Here is a 25,139-nt window from a genome sequence, read left to right as displayed (position 1 = left end):
CCAAATGGTCTAATCAAAATATTCTCAAAAGCAATTTTAAGTAAACTATTAACAGTGGTCAAAGTGATTTATATTCTCTACACATAAAAAATTAATGCACGTAGAACTAAAATTGCTTTAGTTCAGTACAGTTTGTGTCAACTTTAATTTACGACCAAATTGCTCTTTAGCACAGCTAGTGTCTACATGTTTTTTAACATGATGATAAACGTATTCGAACAAGATTGTATTTATTGACATGGAAAAACGCAAAAAATCGGCACTTACATATTGGTCAGTTTACCTGTGGTTCTTAAATAAACTTTATTCCCAAAGGACCGAGCTATATACAAAGAAGTTTCTTTAGCTGGGAGGATTTTAAATCTTACAACGTTTTCAAATATATACAAAATACGAGTTAGAAATGAAACATATAAGTATAATACAGTACCGCAAATGAAGCAATGAAATTGTATGCACGTGATACGAGCATGATGGCTGGAGTACAAACTAACAAAAAGACAAAAGGCACGGGAATACCGCTTGAAGAAGATCGGGGGTAGAGTAGATAAACAAAAAATTAAGAAATAATTCAAGGCAACATATGTACATTTCAACCAAATGGCTTCGGTTACTGAAGCACCGTGTAGTTGTTTACGGCGTCCGTATGTGCGATGTGTGTAATGATCGACTCTAGACGATACGGCGACAGTAGTACCCGAGGGACTTGCACTTTTCGCACAAGTGCTGGGGATGTTCTTTGCTTTGATCCGATACGTCGAGGCCATCTGGCTTTTCAAGTGGTCTCTGCAACAACGTTTACATTTATGGGTTTGGTATCCCTTCTCAATTAATGGTCATTGTTGAAACATGTTTCGTGTCCCGGCAGTGATTAATCTGTTTGGTACATGCCCTTTATGCAACCATGGCGAAGTCAGCTTTATATAACAATCTCAGCATAGAAATTGCTTTGCGACGGTTTATAATCCTTTAGTTTCACATCTAATTATAGTTAGTTGTTTTGCAGTATAATCAGTATGTGTGGATGTTTATTTAAAGCTATGGCAATTGTATCGACCAAGTGAAAATGTGTTTGGACTTACTTGTTTGTGTGGGTAAACGACAATACGACATTTGTTGCAGTCCTGGCCCATGTTGGCCCAACTGTTGCTGCTCATCCACTTGCGTTTGCATTTCGAGCATTTGTAAACTCCAAAACATCGCTTCTTTCCCTGGTACGGCGTCAAACCTTCACCTTTCTGGCGAGCCTGCAGAGATAAACTTAAGTATTTAGCAAAGCGCCCATGTTACGTTAGCTGATGCGGAAAATTGCTGCAAAGTCAAGTTAGGTTGTATTTTGCTCTGTTACATAACGCCTGTCAAAGTTTTCGTCAAAGTTGTTTACAAATGTAAAGGATTTGTCTCCTCTGCTGAGCAAATTACAACCATTCGAACAAAAGAAGAGAGCTAAAAACAGAGTGTGTTCTTTAACAAATATCTGGTGGAACATTTTAGAATTCTTGGCAGAGGTTTAAGTCAGAAAAGGAAATAAATTGACATTTAAGTCATTAGTTCAAGTTTTCTGGTGCAGCAAATGACCGATTTACCAAGCCTCTCATGGATTTTTATCTCTCTGAGAATCGCGCTGACTAAAAACATCTTACGCATGTGTATTTAACGCAGAAGTACGTTATGTTAGTGTTCTTTACAGGGTTAAGTCGAAAAAAGGCATAACTTTACAATAAACTTCGCACACAAGTGTTGTGGTGCAACAAATATCCGGTCTACCAAGCCATTACAATTTTTATCTGTATAAAATTCGGCCTGACTAAGCACTTCTTACGTGTGGACAATCCTTGATAAAGTGTCCCTTGGTGAAGCAGAGATGACAGAGGTAGTTTGACGGGGGTATCCGGGTTGCATGTCGATGTAACTCGAGTGAAAGCTCAGCAAATCCGTCGACCAGTTCGCCGACACTGTCGAATGGAGATGGCGGTGGACTGGTGAAAAGGAAAGTGATGTCAGCCCATGCAGACACAGCAAATCATGACAGGGGCAGTGAGTCAGTTTGGCAGCACAACGGTCAATCAAAATCAATAAAACCCAAAAAGGCGTGCAATGGCGTTGATATTTGGCAACGTTTGCATTTGATTTTGTTGCAGTTTTGTTTTATGTAAATCGAAAACTGGGAAGCGCAATTTTGCTGTTCATTCAAGCTCACACAGTTTTGATAAAAACATCATTTAAAGTTACACACATGATTATTGTTTCTCCAGGAAGAGGGCTTAAACTCAGGAATCAACTTATGACTCAAGGTTGATTCGCATGCATACATCTTAAAACACAGTCTAACATTCAGACAAAACACCCCCGTATGCGGTTCATTAGGACGAATGTTAGCACACAAACGGCTCAAACAAATGGCGTTGATAAGGAAACACAACAGAAGTGATTAAATACCTCGGCGTCAAGCTTTGAAAAGTTTCTGCCGACCCGGCTTGGGGGATGGGAATGTCTGAAGGCGCTAGAAGATATTCCGGAACCCAGAACATGGGAGAATACATTTGTGCTGCCTGTTGATGAAAGACAATAAACGATCATGACTTTTTACAGATAAATGTTGTTGGTCGCTTAGCTAGTGGCAACGCAAGCAGTGTACAATTCAGTGGGGGGCTCGTGATTGTTAAAACGCGTGCGCTATCTTATCTCGAGCGAAAGTGCAAACATGGACAATTCGTAGCGCAGTGTGCGTTTTGATAAGCGCACTAGCAACAGTAGGCCTACTCCCTCAGGAACCTCATCATCTCACAATGCTCTGTACTTTGAGGTCAAATGCCTTGGGAAACAATCACGTGATATTTTAACATAGGCTGAGATGCTGAGTCGACGACAACGTAGGATTATGTGCATTTCAAATCAATCGAATCAGCACCAAACTGTCGACATGTATACGCAGTACTTACGTCTTTTGTGGGTTGATTTGTCATTGATTCTTGTCCCGATAGTTGGTACTGACCGGTGGAAAGCGAAGATGGCGACATTACAGTCTGTTGGGAATGCGCAGTCGGTCCTTGCAGCGTGAGATACACCCAGTTCAGCAGCTGCGCCGGCTGTTGCACCGAAGCGCTCGTGTCGATTTGGGAAAGCAACGACATGTTATAAGTTGCTAATGAATCTCACAAACCTTAATGCACGAATGTTGTGTTTTAGAGTTTATAGAGTACTAGGATTATAGAGTAAATGTCAATTCAAATATAGAACTTCGAATCACAAAACATTTAGTTTAATCGTCAACCTTGCGTAACTAAACAAAACTAAACAGAATTAGTCTAAATCTTTCCTCAAAAGAACTAACGTAGTCTGCATCACATGTCCAAAATAGTTTGTTACTTTTTGTCACACCTCCTTGCGCGGTTGTGCCCATATTTTTATGCGCTTTTTATGTTTGCCACTTTCCACTCAAACTTTAAGTTTACTCTTTTCTTTAAATGTAAGTTACACATTAAACTGAATCATGCTCGAAAAAAGCCCGTTCTATTTTTCTTGAACGACCTTAGCTATGCAATTACAAACCTGAAAAAAAACAAATCTCACAACTGAAATTTGCGTCTCTTGTACTTCTAACAATGATACAACACAGAAGACACCCACTAAGACTATTATACATAATGAATTCCTACATTATCAATACGTTTTTCACCACCAACTAAACTTTGACCTATTTGCTAATCCGCCACATTTGACAGTGTTGTTATTACGTTGAACAACCGTTCTTTATATGATGAGCAAGTCAGTGGTGACCGCGGTAAATCCTTTTTTTGCACAACTCGGTCGCAGGCGTAAGAGACGGCGAACTCCCGCTAGGCGCAACGATATTATGCGGCTGTTCAGCTACGTCAGGTCTCAGCAGATTTTCACCACCCCACCGGGATGTCTTTGAAACGCAGCAGGCCTGCCATTACCGGTAAATGAAGGCTAGCGCACCCTTCGTGCGATTTCGCCCCTACTCGGTCACGGAAGTAACAGATTCGTTCCGTTCCTTTGTCAACCCAATGGAACAACGCAATTACCACTTAAAGTCATACTTAATTGCATGCAGTGAAACTATGCGAAAAACCAATATTTTAACAGGATTATCATACGCCAGAGTGCGCAAGCGAGCAAATAAGTTGGAAGCTTGTGTTAATTTGGCGCCAAAAGACTTAAGATATTCTAACTGACCGCAAATATTAAATTAGATCTATATGACATCTTCCAGTAATTGTTTCTAATACCAGCATGTGGGTAGTCTTTAGGGCCCCCTCTTCTGGTACTAACAACGTGCCTAACCCTCGTATTTACCCGCAATGAGTCAATCTTACTTTCTTATAAGCCCCATGCACTTACATAGCGCCCTATATCGGGGTAGCCCATGATCAACTGATTGTGTCCTCTACTTTTGCGCTCCATAACGTTTTAACGTTGTGTAGCTTTTTCCGGCTTGGTGACTGTTTAGTGCAATTGTGTTGCTAATTTTTTTTTACCAAACGAAATAAACTTAATAGGACTCTACACTTTTTGCACTTCCAACATTTATATAACCAAAACACCACAGCAATGTTTATGTTGCAACAGCATTGAATACGCTAATCCAAAATCTGTTAAACTTCTGTAGGCTTGTTGAATAAAAACGTAACCAAATTTCAAATTTCGCCAAGACAATCATCAAGCCGGAGCATTTTTGGCAATTTTGGGTGTTCTGCTTTGGGTTATTAGGCACAGAATAAACCTTTGCCCAAATGTTGACGACCTTATTCTCAAGTTTAATTTTTAACCTGTTTATTTTTGGACGGGAACATTTACATTTATAGACTTTTTTACTGACCATTGCAAGCATTATCTGAACTTACTAATCACGTTACACGACCTACAGTTAAAAACTCGTTGTGTCACGTATAAATAATTGGATTTTCCTCGGTGCAGGACATCACTCTTTTGCCAGCGCAGAGGGGAATAATATTGGACGGTCTCTCACAATAGACAGGCCTTGCTGTCAAATCTGCCCACGCGATAATCGCACACAAGGGCAGTAATGTAAACAATGCGTTCGAATCCCAGGTCGTGTCTGATGCTGGAAAGTAGGTCGGGGTGCACAAAAAGCAAGTTTATTAATTAAAAACTTTTAAGCCGACGGGACATCATTACCTTGTATCCTGTGTCCTTAAATGAATTAAAATTTAAATACCTTTTCACAGCAAGCAAAAAAATGATTAGTGTAGTTGGTTAAACGGTACAAAACCGTGCATTTAATAATTGTAAAGTTTTGTTCCAACGGAACGTAATCAACTTGTAGACTATGCCCTTTTTAAAACGCCACAGCGGACACAGTCATGTGGTTGCCCAAATTATCAAGAAAGTTGGTGGGGACGTTTCAAAATACGTTGCTATATTTCTTTATCGATAAAATATATTAAATGAAGATGTATAGTAAACAGGAAAAGCAAGACAGACCTTTTGATCAGTGGTTCTCAAACTTTTTTATTTTTTAAGTGTGTAGAGAGCCGCAAAAAAACGAAACCTTAAGAAAATCACTTAAGATTATTGCTTTGAAAGCTAAAATAGCAATGTTGGGTGGTTTTCTGAGGTCTGGTGCGAGCCGCAAAATAAGTAGTTGGGAGCCGCATGCGGCCCCGAAAACCGAGTTTGAGAACCACTGCTTTTGATGCTGTAAATTGAAAGTTATTCATGTCATGTTTTCCATTGCCGTCAAATAACCTTATGACAAGCATAATTTTTTTATCACCAAATGGTGTTGTATTGCTTTTAACATTTACTTAATCATTTTATTTCATGATTTTGTTTTCTGGCAAATACCTCTGTGTGGAAGTAACTTCTTAGAAAACAGGATCGTGCTTATTTCTAAGAACTGAAAGTGATGATGCTGAACAATACTATTTCTAAGGAATGTCCCTGTTTTTGACGCCGTTTGTCGGCTTTATCAATTTTCCCACTTCATAGTAACTAGCAGGAAGGCATATCAGAAAACATCTTTTTGAGTATTGTTAGCCCAGTACATAAGGGTAGTTTAAAAAGCTAACTCCGCTACTAACAAATTTCTCCATTAAGTAGTTTTTGTTTTTGAGAAAATAAAATTATAAATTTTGTCGAGATTGCGGGTAGCTACTAACATTTTATACAGCGAAATCACATTTCTTACGAGTTGTTTAAATTTAAACTTTGCTTAATAATTTGGTTTTGCATTAATCAAGTCAAACTGCGGAAGCTTTTGGGGGTAAATCAACAAATTGATTACTACATTGATGTCCTACTCACTATATCCAAGTTTTCCTTTAATTTGGGCATCATTTAAAATGTATACTGATTTTTCTAAGGTTTTTACTATCTTTTATTTACAAAATTTTCCCTGATTTATTGAGATCAGCTAAAACTATAAAAAATACACCGGCAGGTGGGGTTGCTGAGTCACATCACGACGCTGGTTGTAACGTCACTGGAATGTTGATTTTCCAGTTGGTACGCGGGGTACGTCAATCGTCATCACAGAGCGAGCAATGTAAAATATTGAAGGCGCTTCGGAAATTTGACATGACCGAAAACAAATTTCGCGGAAACTAAACGCATCAATTTAGTCGGTGTGCGGTATCGTAATGTGAAATCGATTGTGATTGTTGGATAAGGACCAATTGAAATTTAGTTTTCCAAAACTACTTTGAGAAATGTGGTTGCCCAGTTGCGTAAATCGAAACAAGTTGATGCTTATCTTCTTATAAAACTACTGTAAGAATTGTGGTGGACCATTTGTATGAATCGTTAAATTTGTTTAGTTAAAGTGAACAATAGCTTCGAAGTAATAGCCAATGTGGAAACTTTTCCTTACAAAATACTTGTTCCATTACAAAGTTCTCTTTGTATATTTATTGTTTAGCTACAGCAAAAAGCGGTATACCCTCAATCGGTTTATATTGTAAATACAAACGTAACCTTCAAAAGTGGCTGAACATAAACCGCACGTTCAAATTTGATTGGCTTATCTATTAAAGAAGCAATTTCATTGTACTTATCTTTTAAGATCGTTTGCAAAAAAGCAAGCGTAGGTGTTCGCTTATTGTGAGTGTAACGTTGTGCGGTACTTAAACCCAAACAAACGACTTTAAGCCAGTTTCACATCCAACGTGAAACGTTTTTTTTTTGTTCACCGGGTAGTGTTAAGCAAAATCAAATTTGCTAATTTATGTTGGAAAGTTAAAAATAAAACCAACGTTTTTTATATTTATTGTGTAAAAAACTTATGATTTAAAGACGATGGACGAGCATTTCCGTCCAACGGAGAACAGCAAGTACACAAGAGAGTACAGAAAATAACAAACAAATGCAGCGGTACATTTAGCGCCGTTCATAACAGTGTTCAACGCTTAAAACGGATAACAGAACAACGGGTATATTAAATGCAAAGCAGCACCTCGAAATCCCGAAAGTCACTCTGCGGGTTTCTGCTGGCATAAAACACGATGCCGACTTTTGCTAGACCGATAAGGATTTTGTTACCGGAACGAAATTCAAATTCTGCCAGTGGCCTGTGCTCAATGTAAGATGGGCACGGTGATAAAACGTAGCATGTCGCTAATGGACTTTACAACTTTTAGGGCCAAGGGCTTCGCTGCATGTGCGAGTCGTTCCAAGAACGCACACGTTTATATCTTTGGGCGGGAGAAATTTCGCGGTCAATCAACGGCTATGCTGAATAGAGCAGAATAGCAAACCAATAAGGTTTATTTCAATTTAAATGCTTTTTAATGCACCAGCATTTTTCACGTTTATTTTATTTACGTCTTCAGCGGGAATACACATTGTGCGTTTTTTGTATCGACCTACATGGTGCAAATTATGGGTAAATGACGTAAAAACTATATGTGTTACTTGGTGGCTGTTGTCCCGAACTAAAAAATATGAGCATAAATCAACTGATGCATTAATAAAAAATCGTTTCACTAGAAGAAATCAAAAATCACAGTATACACGCAACATACAACAGCAATTATTACAACATAATGCATTGATCTAAGTTTAGTTTAGATTCTAAACTAAATGCCGTCGGAAGACAAATCAAGGTCAAGTTGATGAACTTGTTTTGACTGGACGGTCCGACTTGCCCAACCATGCATGAAGCAGTATGTTGCTAAGCGACGGTCGATCACGTGGATTTTTTTGCAACATTGATGCGATAATATCCTTTGCTCCCCTTGAGATGTCGCTTGGAAATTTCGTGGCTTCCCTAGGAAAACAACAAAATTGCGTAATGGTATTTGCTTCCCACGAAGATAAAGCGGTTTGCCAAATGACGACAGATTAAATTGAACTCAATGACGACTAACATATAGCCAAAGGCAATAAATACGCTTTCTGAGTTTGCATGCGACAGATATTTATGTTTTGTTGTCTGCATTAACCAGCAAACTATAGAAATATAACGTAGTACAATTCATTATGCTTTAGGGTGGACGGCTTCGCTTAAACGCGTGGCAAGATATTTTACTCATCCAAGCTACTTTACCACCGCCATTATTACCAATTACACTCGGCCGTTTAAACAATCATACAATTTCGGGCAGGGGTAACAACCTGATAGCTACCAATTTTAACAGCTACGTGCAAGGAGACCGCCACTGATCTATATTTATAAGTCGTGCAGTATGGAATCTTTGCCTGCGAGTTTAGAACCGATCAGATTGTCATCGTTGGTATCGCCCCGGGCCCTGCTTCGATGGGCTTTTGACAACGTACTTGCTTGGTTTATTACGAGATACCCTGTGTACATAACACATATGTACAGAAGTGACATGCCCCCCAAATAGGTGAAATGCACAGGAACTACACGCGCAACAACCGACGTTCGGCAGTGGACCGCAAACTAATCGGTTTATATGGCGAGCGTTGGTGTTAAACTTGTAGCCATACGGACACGTGTATGGATTTACCATGACGTACGTAAACACCACTGGAAACGACTTTTCTAGTTAATTGACTTCTTCTATGTTTGAGACCAGAGTTTCGATCGGGCCTAAAATTTAAGCCCGAACCCTAAAGTACAAGCCCCAAACCGTATCCGAACCCGTTTTTTTGAAAAAAGTCCAAATTTCGCCTGAAAGTTGGTAAAATTGCGGCAAAAATGTGAACAAGTTTAAAGTTAGGCTTGGATCAGATCAGTTTTACTAATACTCAATCCCAAACCCGGCTCGATACCGAATTCGAAAAGCTTGATATACAAGGGGTCGCTACAGGATTGTATCTTACCGGGATGTATTAGCGATTTTCTATATACTTACTTCTCTATTATTTCTTTGGACGATCGATAGGGAAGAGATCCACATAAAAGCGAGTAAAGTAAAACTCCGATACTCCAAACCGTCAAAGGCTCGCCGTGGTACTGCTTTCGTGCAAACCACTCGGGTGGATAATATTCTGGTGTTCCAGCAAACTCTGAACAAATAAATTTGAACTTATGCGGACCTTTTGTCAAAATATTATCCCAAAATACAAATTAGTCATGCGAATTTTTTTATCAAACTGAAACTTCGAAAACCATGTGCAAAGTTTTCTTAAAAATTTCGTCAAAAAGACAAAAAATGAATGTAAACTCATGGAGCTATACATGATATAAGCAAACTGCAGACAGCGCACACTGCTTATTCAGTCTTTTACTTCCAACAAACTTAAGTGACGTAATGTGGCTACAGTAGATTATATGCGGTCAATGTCTTGTCACCAGTTGCACTGATGAGACTTTACAGGTCAAAACAGTGTGCACTGCCTGCAGAAACGAATGGTTCAAGCAATAGGGTGATGTAACGAACCTTTGTAAGTTCCGTTGCGAATATAATCTCCACAACCGAAATCAATAAGAGTCATGTTCATGGTTTCTGGATTCAGTAGGATATTTTCCAGTTTAACATCACGATGCAGAACTCCGCATTTGATGCAGTGCTGTAGAGAAGTGACCAGTTGGCGGATGATGTGCCTAGAACAGGACCGCTGCTTGTTATCTGTGCTTAAGGGGTAATTTATATGAGGCCATAAGAGGCAATTTATATGCAAAACTCTCGGAATGAAATGACGCGGTTGGCGGGTGCATAGATTTTATCAGCTTCCATTTTCGAAGAGGACAGGCTCAACTTGTTTGTAGGGAACACACACAGTTGGCCACCTGTCATTTTCGCATTGTTGTATAGGAAGAAATCAATTCAGTCGTTGTTCTGTTAACTCCCAGTTACAAGTTAAATTGACTGCAATAACAAACAACTGCTGGCACACTGGTTCAGTAATAGTTTTTTACACGATTTAATTAAATTTGTAACTGGCCATCGAACGCTGTTTTGACAAAATGATATGCTAAATATGGAACCACTTTTCTATTTGAATAAGGATCTGACGATGACAATTTAATTATATATTGCAAAGTTTTGTTATCAACTATTTTTTTTCAATTAATTATTATTTTTTTGGTTTCCATATTCAGGTTTTTGTTTTAAAAAGCTCGTCTATGAGCATGTTGCTTGTCAGGGAGATAGATATAACCTACTGTCAACTAACTGTCAGTAACTGGACAAATCTTTTCTCCTATTCGTATATTTATGTCTATAAAAAAACGTGTGTGACAGTTTTTTTTTTATTCCATTAAGGTTTCTGAAAAGTTCTGAGAACCTTTTCTGTGTGGTATATGACTAATCTTTGCGCCTATCGAGTTTATTTTTAACTTTAATAACTGGTGGGTGTATTCCGCAAGTTGTAATCCAAAACACAGAAAAATCCTTCAATTAGTGGCGTGAGAAGTGCCGTGCGACGATTTAAACGCAACCACATTTTAATGCATGCAAATCTTGTTAAAATTTGCGGGAACTGGTGACAGGTTGACTTTTTGCACTTACATAAATCCCTTTGGACCCCATTCGCATTAAAACTAATTTCGTTTCGGTGCAACATGTTTCATGTAATTTCGTATCATAGGAATTTGTTTCCAATAAACAAAACGCATGGGGCACCGTTCCCATAGTTTAGCTACCAATCACAGCAGATATTAATCCTACATTTGCGCATGAGTAGAACTTTAAGAAAGCAAATTGCACAGTTGGAGTGTTATAGGTTATTGCAGATTCAAGAACTGGTCAGTCCTTTGCAATGTGGATCACATATTTTAATTTCACCTTACATTTGCATGTGTAGTTTGTCTTATTTTACTCAAATGGTAGCAACTACGTCAATACTTGGCGTTAAAGTTTGTTTAGGTTGCGGGATCACAAGAGTTCATCAACTTGCTACTTGAACAAATCAACGTCGTGTGTGAAAGTCGTGAGAGCCGAAACTATTTGACATTTCCATCACTTAAGAATCGGACTCTGCGTGGGCTCCTTTACAGTTTAATTCCATGTGTTTAAGTTGCGGTTACGACGCAACGTCAGGCCAAACTCAGTAGTGATGAAACGGCACTTTTATTGCTAATAACAGTGCCTCGAGCCAATTCGGAACCATAGCTACTAGTTGTCCTTCTTATTGCCCAGGTGGCAAGTGTATCGTTCACTGTGGAGCCGTTTACATAACCAGTCGTTTGGCACATTAAACAAGTACAATGTCATATTGGTAGAAACGCATCCAATTAGGCTTGTGATCTAGCTGCCATGCCGACATATTTAATGAAAACATGTACCTCGCCAACGGCTCATTAACACGTTTTCGCTTGCTGACATAATCGTACAAGTCAACGGCAGGATGGGGTCGCACCATCACTAGGAGGAAAGCTTCCGTTGTTTCGTGCCATTCAACAATCTCTACGATTCCGTGACCTCTCACCTACAACCACAAACAAGCCATCGTCAGATTTTGTATCATTTGTAGAACCAGACTACGCACAAACCTCGTTAACTTGGCAAAGAAGGGCTAGTTCGAGGGGAACAACCTTGCCCCCAAGCCAACCCCATCTCGTTGTCCCCGCTTTCGATATCCGCTTGATGGCGACGCGTAGGCCATCACTTCGGCGATAACCGGATATTACCTGTACAATAATGTTCGTAATTTAGACAAATTATTTGGATATATGGGCACTAATGATAGTAAACTTGGAAAAAATCTATTAAATGCCTTTTACTGTGGCGAACAGCCAATTTAATGTACACAAACCGTGATTGAACACAGTAAATCGTAATTTGTACAAACTATTTTAATATACAGGCCCCAACAGTAGTACATTTATGAAAAGTGCAACTAATTTTATCTTTCGCTTAAGGTTAACAACCAATGCATTTTTTCAGACAAACAACAACTGAACACGGTTATGCTATTACCGTTCCGTTTTGGGTGTCGGACAAGACGTTATGAAGAGAGTAGAGATCACGAATGGTAAGAGATCTTCTATCTATTCCGCCGCTTGTTGTATTGCCTACCGGTTTCTTCTGAGCAGACAGTTGTGGTTTGGTGGTTGAGTTTGCCTTTGGCGAGTCCGGTTTCAGTTTGCTTCCCAGCGGAAGACTGTCAGGCTTTTGCGAAATCACCACTAGCTGGTGATGTTGCCACAGTGAGTGAGAGTCTTCGCCTTCTGCTTTCACACTGGTGTTTGTTCGCCTCTTGCGGTGAGCTCCAAACTGCTGCTCAAGCATCTTATCGTCTACAGGCGAGTGGCTGTGCGATTGGTCATTTTCGTCGCCTCTGCGTTTGACCACAGACGTACCTTCCCCGCGTTTATCGTTCTTGCGTCGCTTGTCATCGTTTGTCGTCGGCCGACGTTGAAAACTTGAAGTGCTAGATGCGGATTTGCGATATTGGGGTTTGGAATGACGTCCATTCTCGCCGTTTACTTTTTTGTTGTCCTGTTGTCTTAAAGTGCTATCTCGCGACGGAGATCTCGACTTTACGTGCTTGCTATTATATTTTGTTGCTCGCGTACGCCGACCGTCGCTGCGAGGTTCGTCAATGGACGATGTGTCATCAGAGGACTCGTAGGAAGATGATGAAGATCGGGAAGAGCCAGAAACGGAAGAATATGATGAAGAGGTGGAGACGTCGGTGGGAGAAGATACCCTGCGTGTTCTCTCTCGTCGCCCATTGGTTACCTTCTTATCTTCATTTGGCATGCTGGTTTTAGATCTGGTGTCTCTCCGTCCTGGGCGCACAAGGGTTTTGGCATCGTACATGTTTGCGTGCCAGTTTGCAATGTCTGGTATTCTGGTTCCGCGGTTAAAAGGTGTGTAAGCGCCTTCGGGGTCTGGTCTGCGGTCAATGGAAGGTTTGGATGCTGATTTTTGCGTCCGCGTCACTTCTGAAGTTTTTTCAACCGGCGGTTTTGCTTTTGACCGCTGTGTAATCTCTTCGACTTTTCTTAATGTACGTGAACTATAGGCTCTGGAATCGGCGTTGTCCCCTTTCCCATTTCGCCTCGAGCTGTCTTTAGACCGACTTGACCTTTCTTTATCTCGTTTTTTTGACGCGTCGGTAGCGGTTTGAACTCGTGTCCCTTGAATCACGCTAACATCAACAGCGGTGGGATCCCGGCGGTTGTCTTTCTTGTGTTTCGATGAAGTGGTGTCGCCGTGCTTTTTAGACTTTGACGGGGATCTGGCGATTCCCTCATCGGAGGAAGAAATCTTGTTGCGCTTTTCGTACATTTTCCTCTCCGCTCGTCTGCGCCGCTTCTCCTCATCCGTTTCTTTAGACTTTTTAGAATCTCGGCGGCTTTGGTCCTCCAGCTTATGAACTTTATCTGACTTTGTCTTGTAACCAATGCTGTCGCCGCCAATGTAGTTTTCAAAGGGTACGGTCAAGTCTACGTTGCCAGCGTTTGCATCTTTAAGTTTTTTTCTATGTTTGTGACTTTTATGCTTTTCTGATCGAGCTTTGCGTCGAGCTTCTTTCTCCTTACCTTTCGTGGTATCTTTGCTTCCTTCGACTTCACCGCTGACCTTCTCAGCTTTGCTCTTTCGTGAGCTTTGCCCCTTTTTCTTTTTGCTGTTGGAATACAACTTCGGGTTTCTAACAACGATTACCCGACAGTTTTCCTCATTTGCTTGATCGCTTGTCGAGTTTTTTCTTCGCTCTCCAGAACCCGTATTGCGCTTTGGAGTCTCGGCAATACTGAACGCTTCTTCCGAAGGTAGGACGCTTGTCTTTTCATCAAAAATTTCTATATCGCCGCAAGCAGTCCTATCCAAACAGCGGTCTGTTTTTTTAGGGCCGAAAATGTCATTCGACTCGGGTTTCTCGTTTCCACCGCCACTGCGGGGTTGAATCCCAGATAAGGGATTTTCTTCGCCGTTCGAATTTGCCAGCGTCGAGTCCAAATTTACCCTGGATGCTGGATCAAGTTTATCATCGGCATCTTTGATATTGATTTCCTCGTACTTAAGTGCGTAGCTCGGGCTTTTGCGCTTGTCGCTCTGTGTCCGGTTCTGCTGCTTTGGACTGTTTTTGAAACTTGAGAAGTCTCCACTGCCGTCGCAAATGCTGATGGATCCGACTTTACTGCGCAGAACGTCCTCTTCATAAGCGACGTCGTGTCTGATTTTATCGCTCACGCGCGGAGCCTCTGGGTAAATGCCAATAGCCTGCGCCATTTCCCTAATGTTTTGTTCGATCGTATTGAAACCCGTGCTGCCTCGCGACGCATTGGAGTTTAAACTACCACCAGCTGGAAAAACGGCTTTCCTACTACCTGAACCGGCACTCCCGTTTAATGATCGGGGCTTACTGGTTGGCTTTCCGCAAGCGCACGGTGATTCTCCACCGGTCAAACATGAGCTGCAACAATTCGTGTCGCTCCTCGATAAAATCTCTTCTGCTCGCCTAGAGCCAAATTCAGCCGCTTTGTGGACTTTCGGCGGCTTCGGGCTGTTATTACGTGATCCACCTTGAACGGGCTTGGCCTTCTGCTGCGGTCTTCTGCTTATGTGCTTGTCTTGGGTTGCCCTCTCGCCAGACAGTGGATATTCTTCTGCGCCTCTATCGCCACCGCGTGTCGAGGGTCGTGAAGAGTCTTTCTTTCGTGAAGATTCCCTTGACTTTTCATCTTTGGGGTGTTTTTGTGACCTTTCCTTCTTATCAGAGCTCTTCTCTTTGCGCTTCCGCTCGTCTGAGCTTTGCGAATTTTTCTTACTTTTAGCCAACTTTTTCGCTGTTTGTTTGTCCAAAGCGCGATCCAGAGTGCACAGCTGGGCCAACATTGCATCAAGATTTCGTATCTTTGCTCCGCTTTTTTGTGCGTGGTCGTAATCCACCGGTTTCGGATGCAAATCCAATTCTGCCTCACCGACATCTTTTCGTGTTGGCATTTTGGTCTAACTTGTTTACGACCCGGCTTCCGCAGTCACGTGAGCACGGCTGATGTAAAAGCGACAACGATTTAATTTCAGAACACCGGTTTATCATGATAAACAGATTCTATAGCTGTGCTACAGGAAGAAAGAAGATAATACACCACATTTTATCACAAAATCATATATTTGCAACAGGTTTTACAGGTTGTCCATAAACGTTTTCTGCTTTAGGGCAAAATAATTACATGACATATGAAACGAAATAACTGCATAACCACCTGTTTTAGCCTATGCGTAAAGCGGGTTTATGCACAAATTTCATACACTTAACTGTATTCCAAAAACACAGTATGAATACTCAAGGACCCGTAGACACATAAAAAACGCTTTGCGTCTGAATTTATTTAAATCGGGATTATTTTTCTTCGACCTGTTCATAAATGCGCATCTTAAACCTAGATTTCATCCGCTTAACTATTTCAAAAGTACAGTATGAGTATTTATTGACCAATAGAATCCAATACTCGTATACTTTGCGTCTGAATTCATTCAAATCGAGATTATTTTCTTCGACCTGTTCATAAATGCGCATCTTCAGCCGAGATTTCGTGTTTGTTCTGGGACATCTTTGTACTAGAGGCTCACCAAAGCTGCTTACGCCATTTTATGGAAATCCGGATTACCGTAAGTACTAAGTTTCGCCTTCATCTGGGATTAAGCCTTCCACATGTAATCGCTGAATTTCGGGTTTCCTTCACTATAAAGAACAGCGAAAATCCGAGCACTGATGATGAAGACAGACATCTAGTTATATGTTCGCTTCATTTTGGCACTTTAAAGCAGTGATATAGGTTTCAAACCGAACTGGTACTTATGAGATCGATTCGTTTCTGAGAGTCCGCAGCGGAAATTATAATTTACTCTATAATTAGCATTCGAGCATTCCACAGCGGGTAGCACTGGGGCGTTGTCGACCCACAACTGCCAGTTTATAAGTCGAATCTCACCTGGGTGAAGTGTCGAAGGAACTAAGTGCGACAAAGCACGGTCGCTTAACCACATCGCCTTAAGCTAACCAACGCGATCTGGCTTTGAAGTCAATGAGCTTGTGATCATTTGTTTCAGTGAACGCTTTTATGCTACAACTTTGCATACAGAACCACACTCACATTCGTACAACACTTTGGTATACCCGCAGTTGGGTCTAGAAAATCTTGTGCTCGATCTACAGAACACGTGCATCGCACCTAATTGTCACCCCTTACCTCTTGTAGCGTATAGCCTAACCGACTAAAACGCCAGCTAAATCCAAGCGAGTGATTGAAATGCAAACCCGCGTGACGACGTCCAACTCTGTAATTTACGACCAAACGCGGTTCTATAGTTACACCACGCCTTCGTGTTGCCCCGAACGCTGACCGCAATGAAGGAGTTTTTGACTTTCTTTCGCTTTGCATCTCATTTACTGCAATTCTTGGCGCCCGGTGATCACGGTTTCCCTTAGCCGTGTATCGATCCGTGAATTAAAGGCAACGCATGTCAACATCAGGTGGCTTCGACAAGCCATTAAGCGCGCATTTACACAAGGGTGGATAGGCCGGGCAGCCAGCATTGGAAATCAATGGGCGGAGAGGCCAGCACTTGACAGCAACATCGATTGACGAGCAAAGCTTGATGAGGCAGACGCGTGTTGAGTTGAGGCGACGGGACGAAAGTTACATGACTTCGAGCGCACAAAATACGTTTCAAAATCGATTACCGACCCCGGGGTGTATGCGCAAATCAAAATTGAAGCGGACTGAACGCTGTCTTAGGGGACTGTCGAAAAAATGGAATTAAAGCACTTGAAAGACAAGTGTTATCTCGTTAACTTCCTGAATCATCTTTAATTATTCACTAGTGCCGGGCTCAATTAATGGCTGATTTTGTTTCACGATTGTCTGACAAGTTGTCGCCGGTTAAAGGTTTCTGAGATACGGCGGTTTGTCTGCTATTCCTGGGCAGCTATATACAGCAAACTTGACAGCGTCTAATCAAATTTGACATTAAAATGCCACTATAATGACGCTGGTGGTACTATCGTGTGGTTAGTGCCCTAAATTGCAAAGTATATTGCTCTAATACACATGTAAGTTTTAGCCGCGACAAACTCCATAAACCGACCGGCCACATGCAAATATTCAGAAAAAACGTTCTAATACTGTAATTTTATGTGTCGTAACCTTACACGTACCGAAATCACAAACCGTTTAAAATTTTGACGATTTAATTAGTGTGATTAAAAATAGTGTCATGTACAGTTCGGTAAACAATTGCCTCTCACATCATGGCCATAAAATACCACGGATTTTCAACCCTGCGCTGTACCACGTTTTACTCAATAAGTTAATGTTTAATATTGATTATATGATCACAAGTTTTTTGTTATGCTCAGACACACTTAAGTATATTAGAATAGCCAGTAAAGACAACAAATTTTCCTCGTTTGGTTTCTACCTGCACAATTTATACCTACACTAATAGAATATCTCTGAACTTGTGCATTTTTTGCAGCTGGAAAACATGCCCAATTTTGCCCTAACTCTAAACCAACTTAATATTTTTTCCTCCCATTGTCGAAAAATCCACTATGACGCTGAACAAAGTTCTTGACAAACGCAAAAACATACTTCACTACAGGCTCCTATTTCATCACAAGCCTATATAGCAACTATTTCCAAACCTGACCCCTGTATTATGCGCCTGATTAGGCAAAGCCACCTCTCAACAAGACTTGACACAACATTCTTAAACTCCCACAGTTCGAGTGTAAACAATAAACAACAGCTAACAAGAATCTCTGTTTGGCGGGCGCCCTGAAACAAATCGTACCGCAGTCTGGTATAGTGTATGTATTTTTGCGCGACTGACTATGTAAGAAGCGCAACGTCCAGCGGTTGCAGGCAAAAGAACGGGACTGACCCGTTATCAAGCGCCCGGAGGGACTGAAATTTAATTATTACTGTCCCTCACCAATTGTAACTCGCTCTCGCAGTGATACAGCTGGGATGATGACGCATATATGAATGTATTCATATCGGTTGAACGATGAAACTCCTTTCTCATAGATTAATCACGTCTCAAGGGATGCAAGAGAAATGGCTGGGATATACCTGTGCCCATATACTTGCAACAAAGGTCTTAATTCCCCTTCCCAATCATGGCCCAACGAACTATTAGAAATTGGAATCCATATCTCGTTGGATTGTTAGCAATCATACCGGGTCACGGATTTTAAATCGAAGTTCATTATACTTTGGTCTTGATTAACAATAAATAAGCGGAATAATTCCTTAGTGGGTTAAAACCAATCAATTCCCAATAGTTGGTTATTAGCAGAAGTTGATTTAGGGTAGTACGGCTTCACAAAAAAGGCAACGATTTAAACTATCGAATTAGTTTCAAAAATGCGCTGAGATCAATAGATTCAAATGCATGCATGTAGGATGTGTACAATTGGCGCTAACTTTAAACAGGGGTCCTGGGACACACAAAGCACTGTTGTATTAACATTTCTGAACGCCTAAATACAAAACTGTTACAGCACAAGACAATAAGGTCTATCGCAGCACATGCGCTACTTTTAACGCAAGGCTAATGCAAACTTCCTACACTCTTTAACCTTACAAATCACTCACGTCGGTCAACGTGACACTTTGACTTGTTGACTGGCATTTACGAGTTTGTTTTGTCAGTTTGTGACAGTACAAAACCCGACAAACTTGTTTCTATGATACTTGCATCGACGCATTTACACCTCTGATTATGCAGTCTATAGAACCAACTGCGGATGTAATATATCATAATGTAAGTAATTAAACACGCCGAATACCTAAAGAACAGTAGGCAAAACTAACCTTAATATTGGTTGGTTTTGCTTTTAAACATTCCTGTCGATATTGGCAATAACGTATATGCTGATAAACCGCGTGTGCGTCAAGAGCAATCAGATTACTGTTACAGTAAATTACTCTTTTATTGCCTGCGATTTGGTAATATTAGCAAGGTTATACACTCAAATTTTTCAAATGAGCTTGGCCTTATTGTATTGTATGTTGGGTCACATTGAGTTTTTAATATTTCCTGTTATATTTTACAAGCCGAAAAGTGACATTGAGCGAGTCTAAGTAATACGTTTAAAGTCAAGTACACCTTTGGGGACCTTAAATTCCTCCTAAACTTTATCCCTAAATTGCCAAATAGCGTTTGAAGTCGAAAAACGCCGCACGACAATTTAGCTGACAGCCTAATACATTATCATCGATTTCAGACCAGACGCGTGGTTTTTTACCAAGAAGGGGATTTCTGTTCCGTATCTTGATTACAGCAATTTATAGTCAAGTGTCCACGCGGCAAATACTTCTATTTTGTTTCCTGATTGACACAACTCGCCTCGCTTAAAATCGCCTCCAAAATTCTCAAGCCGAATTCAAACATTGTTAGTCGTTGGTCAGAGGCGAAATTAAAGTAGGTTTACGATATCTAAATCGGCAAAATTCCTGACGATTTTTAGTATACCAAACTTGCATTATAATTCTTTTTCACATATTTGGGTAAGTAGTATTATACGTAGCCTACCATGGAGAAAAAATGGCTGTTTCGTTTTTAAATAAGTTTCAAACCAGAATGTTTTTTTATGGCGATGGGTATAGTTTTGGGGCGATCCCGTCCTTTCAACAGGGTTTAACAAGACGCAAAAAATCACCTACTTCGTAAACCTTTGAGTCCCCAGAAAAACAATCCGCAGTAACTATTTTAGGTGTTGTTTTTCCAGGCCTAGACTTAACGCACAAAATTTTACGAGAGTTTCGATGTCTGGTAAAACTACTTTAAGGGTTTCCGTGAAAACTGGAAAGGTACCTACAAAAGCGCGGATTGTTTACATTACAACGAATGCGCGTATCACACAACTGCAGGGCGGTCCCTTGTGAGTAATCGAATTTTATGCCAATAAACTTTCGACCAATAATCACGTGTATCGCTGTAGCGGTATTATCCAGTCAGAAACTGACACGCAAATTCGATTGGTCCCGTGAGAATTTGCGTCAACTTCTGTCATCCGAACCATTGCACTCTACTTGCGTCCGGTCGTAATGAGACCAATTCGATTTTATGACTTTTTAAAAGTTTAATCATTTTGTTAGATCTAAAATTGTTCCCAGGTCTTACTGCTATTTTTAAAATGTATGCAAAACTAAAAATTAATGTGATTAAAAAAAAACTCGATTTGAAATGATTAATCAACTACCATTTTTGCGCGAGTAACCTCATTGTTCAAGCCAAATTTGTTTTGCTGGATAAAAATCACTTTTCAAACTTACTATTCGCATGGAAAACCTTTAATTTAATGGAGCCCTACACGTAAAACAAACTGACCAAGACCAATAATTTGCTAATCTAAATGAAAAAATAGCCTACAAACCTGAGTGAATTAAAATCGTTTGTAAAACAAATGTACAACTTTTTGTTAACAATGAAAACCAACATAGATCTAAAAAAAGAGAATAAACACACGCCCATGAGACATCAATGCGTTGTTTTACCCCACTAACAATAAAAAAATTAAATACCGCACTCATTGGATTTTGAGTGCGTAGTAAACTGGTGTGAATTCTTAAACAACCACTTGTACAACTTAAATCTCACGCAAACAACACGCAACAAAATCTACGATTAATGACGTTACGAACTCTCGAGAGACTCGTCGTCGGCACACGGACAGAAATCACATTCTGCGAGACGAGTATCCCATGAGAGGCTTTATGTACGTCACGGGTTGTAATACGAATGTAATCACATGTGACATGTAAACGCAATCCGAACCTATCGCTGTAGCGTACTGCCTACTTTCTATGCCATCTGTTGTAATCGCTACATTACGAATCCGTAATGCGGTACAAACCAGCACGGGCTATGCAACGCAAATGCCGATCACAATAAATTGATCGACTTCTAATGACTTTTCCGGAAAGAAAAAAGGTTTGCGGACAAAGCTTCAACTTTATAATTACTTTTAAAATGTTAGCAAGGTCATCTAAGTTTAATACTACTTCAACAATATTGCATAACATAAATCTAAATTGTGTATTTGGGCCATTAACTAGGCTTACATTAAAAACTGTAATGTAATAAATAATAGAGGTTTTTAACTTTTTTGCACTTGCACCATTTCAGCTTTCACATTTTTTTTACACGTACTGCTGATTCAGGACCCATGCTTTAAATGTTTTGTACAATAAAAGCATTTATAAAATAGTTAACGATGTTTTTTAGTTTACTTCCAAGCAAGAAGATTTCAAAATTAATTAACTCGCGGACGTTTATTAAAACAAACTAATGTCTTCTTAACGCAATGAACTTTTAAAGTTGACCTTTTTAATACAAAACAGATCTAAAACTCATTACCCAGCCAATCTATAGAGTGCACGTATAATATTGTTAACCCTGTCCAAGAGATCTAATTATTGAGACAGAAATTACAAACCCATCAAACTTGATTCCTTTTCTAATCTAAACTCGTTTGCTGCACACGAACTAACGACATCTCATTTGTCTTTCTAATACCAGCAGCCTTATGGAGTAATGTAGGCGAGCGACTATTGCCTGTCGATTTTAATATTGATCTGTGCATGTACAATTAGACTTACTGGGGCTAACTTCTTTTTGCAATCTTACAACTTGCCAACCGCCACAGCTTCTGCAGTATAACGATTTTTCTGCTATATAAGCTTAATTTCCATGTGTGTACATATATACCGGTTGCGGGTCGTACGACCTTTGTAAAACTTTGATAATTTGACGTAGTAATTCGCGGTACTGGTCATGTACCCGAAACAGGCAATAAAACCTTTTCACATGCTTATCAGTGGCCGCCGGACTAAATGCAATGCGACAATATAGCCGTGGGTCATACGACGAATCTTGTCTTTTGCGGCGTGTGCCAAATGGCAGCACTGATTCGACAGCGTTCATCAAGAATATTAAACGCGTTTGAACGTTGACCTTTCAACTGTTTTGTCCCTTTTTGCGTTCAAACTATTTAACATTTTGAAGAATATGATTGAAACCTATAAAGGGGTGATGCTTAGTGTCAAACTTTACACTACGTCTTTCTTGTGTATAGGTAAACTACATGTGTCTTGTGTAGGTAAAATACAAGTTTTTTTATCATACCCCATTTCATACCCAATGCTAATTAATATGCGTAGTGCAATTGTTTCATTTTACGAAAATCTAACAAGTTGCACTGAGTTCAGAACAGGAAAAGTAAGTATTTCACCTTCATCTTTTACCAAACAAATATTTTTATCAGGCACTGATGCTTTTTGATAAAACCTTTTCACTATGTTTTACATGATTTGTATCTGTTTTCTATTGGATTTATTTCAATCAGCGGCAACAAATTAACGTCTTCCAGGTATTAGTGGTCGATATTTATTGGACTTTTATTAGATCGACATTTCGTGGGTTGAAATGTTACGACTTCACCTAGTTTGGCCCCTCAGGAATCTAACAGTTTACCAGGAAAACGTTTCGCTGCCCTGAATGATCTGCGTGATCTTTGTTTTGACCTACAACTGTATGGCTTCATGTTGACATGGGATGCGTCATTTGCTCATTAAATTGGACGGCGTCCGTATGAAAATATACGCGGTTCACATGCCACACATTGCAAACTCCATTGATGCCACAAAGAAGAATCAACTTCTAAAGATCACCGGTTTACGTGATTTCTTTGTTTAATTTTACAACTCTTTTTTGACCCTATCCAACGTTGTTGAAGCATATGGGGTAATATTTCTTAAGTAGGCCTATATTATTGACATATACTGTTGTTAAATTATTTAATAAATTGGTTTAAGGTGATTAGGCTAAACTCCAGAGTGTGTAATGAGGCCTATAACATTTTTATATTGGTAGGGTGCAGCAAATTTACCGCCATAAAAAAGAATACATCGGCTCAAAAACGTTGAAAAATACCGCCATAAAGAATAAACAGTTGAAAATATTATTAAATATCAAACCTTTAGTTGTGGACAAGACTTGTGCTATAGACCAGGGCTTCCCAAACTGGGGGTCGCGACCCCGGAAGGGGTCGCAGAGAGCTGTACCAATTTTGCAGGAAGTACTCCATACACTGGGATAGAGTACGGGAATGCCGCACACCCCCGGCCTTGACCTTTGTATAACGTCACAATGTTGTTTTTGTTCAAGTTACGTCGGTTTCAAAACGTTTCCAGCTAAGCGCAAACGAGCTTGTAGAGACGCCATTGATCGAACAAACGTCGGTTGAAACGCAACAATTGCAATTGTTTTGGAATACACAGGCATTTTAATTGCAACATAAAGATGACACATAGTGTTACAGACTAACGTTTAAGTATTGTGTCATTGTGTGGCGCAATAACTTTCTCTGATAAAATACGTAATAAATTTACGATTTCTAAGCTGTGTTTAATGTCCGTTTGCAAAGCACTGCAACGACCTAAACTTGGTCCAAGGTGACAAGTGCCTATTTGCAAAACAATGTGACAGAAACTAAAGGCTAAAGCACGTAAAAGGTATCGGTGTTTGAACTTGTAAAGTAGTAGACTCCGAGTACCGGTAGGTTGTTTTTAGTTTTCGCTCGAATTAGTCGTTTCAATAAATACAACAAACGTATTTTTTCATTGTTTATCATATTATCCGTGAAGGGTCGCGGAAAATTTGAAGAGATTAATAGGGGTCGCGATGAAAAAAGTTTGGGAAGCCCTGCTATAGACTAATAGAGTGTCTTAAATTTCAACTCTAAAAGAAATGAAACAATACGCATTCTACACGTGTTTTTTTCTGCATGGCTATGGTATATACTAATGATGCACCGAAGTGTCGGTTGGCCGAAACATTTCGGCTGAATATACGCCGTTTTTCGATGTTTCGGTTTCGGCCCGAACTTTTTTGAAAATTCGGCCGAAACCGAACTTTTTGAATGCATGAAATTAATGCCCAAACTATAGCATTTTCACCCATACAAAACGTCATAAATTAACTAATTGTTGTATCTATAAAATACGAGCCACTTTGTCTGCAAAATATTGCAAGTTTAGTAAAGCTTCCAGATGGTGTAAGTGATTTTGTGAATGTCATAATTCACTTCACTCACATCAACGACACAAGGTTCAGTTGAAAACATCCATAAGAAAAGGATTTTAGGTTCGGCCTGATTCGGTCTCGTGGCCGAATATTCGGTTTCGGTCCGAACCTTTTTAGGCGGGTTCGGTGCATCACTAGTATATACGTCTAGTCTATTATAACTACTTTATTAATGCTGCAAGATACTTTATACAAGCCGTATTCAGTTCAATTAAATATTTCATTTGCCACGCTTTAAAATTTTAAAAAATGCACGTAACAGCATCATAAACTGATTTGCGTTATTCCATTCATATCGTTTAAAATCTTAGCGTAGCCATTTGTAGTTTGGTAAGTTATAAAATGTGCATCATGGTACAAAATATTACAGCTTTTTGTATAATGCATGAAAAACAACAACATATTTTTTATAGGGTGCGGTATTTGAAATTTGTCTTGTATTTGTGTCGAACCATTTTCTCAAAACAGTGGATTGGCGTCATCTCAAACTACATGTAACAAACACGTAGGCTACTCGGTTAAATGAACATTTGTTGCTAACAGCAAACATATATACTCAATGTGTACATGGGCACTACAGTTCAGTATTCAGTTTATGAGCGAACTTTGCTCCAACCTAGCCAGATGTGTAAATTCCCATGCTGGTGGAAAAAAACAAGTCGTTCGAAAGATGACTCGCTGCTTCGTATTGGAAGG

General features: G+C 39.9%; 2 protein-coding genes across 3 annotated transcripts; both read right to left on the bottom strand.

Annotated features, from left to right (window-relative positions):
• Positions 1–458: 458 nt before the first annotated feature.
• On the bottom strand, positions 459–3,684 carry LOC145239680 (zinc finger CCHC domain-containing protein 24-like). Of its 2 annotated transcripts, none has more exons than XM_080103060.1 (5): positions 2,943–3,680; positions 2,440–2,552; positions 1,823–1,979; positions 1,083–1,247; positions 459–786 (listed from the first exon to the last, which is right to left on the bottom strand). In XM_080103060.1, exons 1-5 carry the CDS (start codon positions 3,132–3,134, stop codon positions 673–675), a joined length of 741 nt encoding a protein of 246 aa, XP_079959186.1. In that variant the 5' UTR covers positions 3,135–3,680; the 3' UTR covers positions 459–672. The 2 variants fall into 2 exon arrangements, with proteins under 2 accessions (XP_079959186.1, XP_079959187.1); XM_080103061.1 differs by having other exon boundaries at positions 614–786; positions 1,823–1,955; positions 2,943–3,684.
• A 3,550-nt stretch (positions 3,685–7,234) lies between these two features.
• On the bottom strand, positions 7,235–15,444 carry LOC145239677 (uncharacterized). Its single transcript, XM_080103057.1, has 6 exons — positions 12,312–15,444; positions 11,885–12,022; positions 11,678–11,820; positions 9,831–9,994; positions 9,303–9,456; positions 7,235–8,251 (listed from the first exon to the last, which is right to left on the bottom strand). The coding sequence occupies exons 1-6, from the start codon at positions 15,285–15,287 to the stop codon at positions 8,089–8,091; spliced, it is 3,738 nt and encodes a 1,245-aa protein (XP_079959183.1). The 5' UTR covers positions 15,288–15,444; the 3' UTR covers positions 7,235–8,088.
• Between the last annotated feature and the right edge of the window lie 9,695 nt (positions 15,445–25,139).

This window comes from Phallusia mammillata, chromosome 7 (genome assembly GCF_965637545.1).
Source record: "Phallusia mammillata chromosome 7, kaPhaMamm4.hap1.1, whole genome shotgun sequence".
Classification (NCBI taxonomy): Eukaryota; Metazoa; Chordata; class Ascidiacea; order Phlebobranchia; family Ascidiidae; genus Phallusia; species Phallusia mammillata.
Note: the sequence above shows the minus strand (reverse complement) of the source record. Positions and strands in the feature narration are given on the sequence as shown.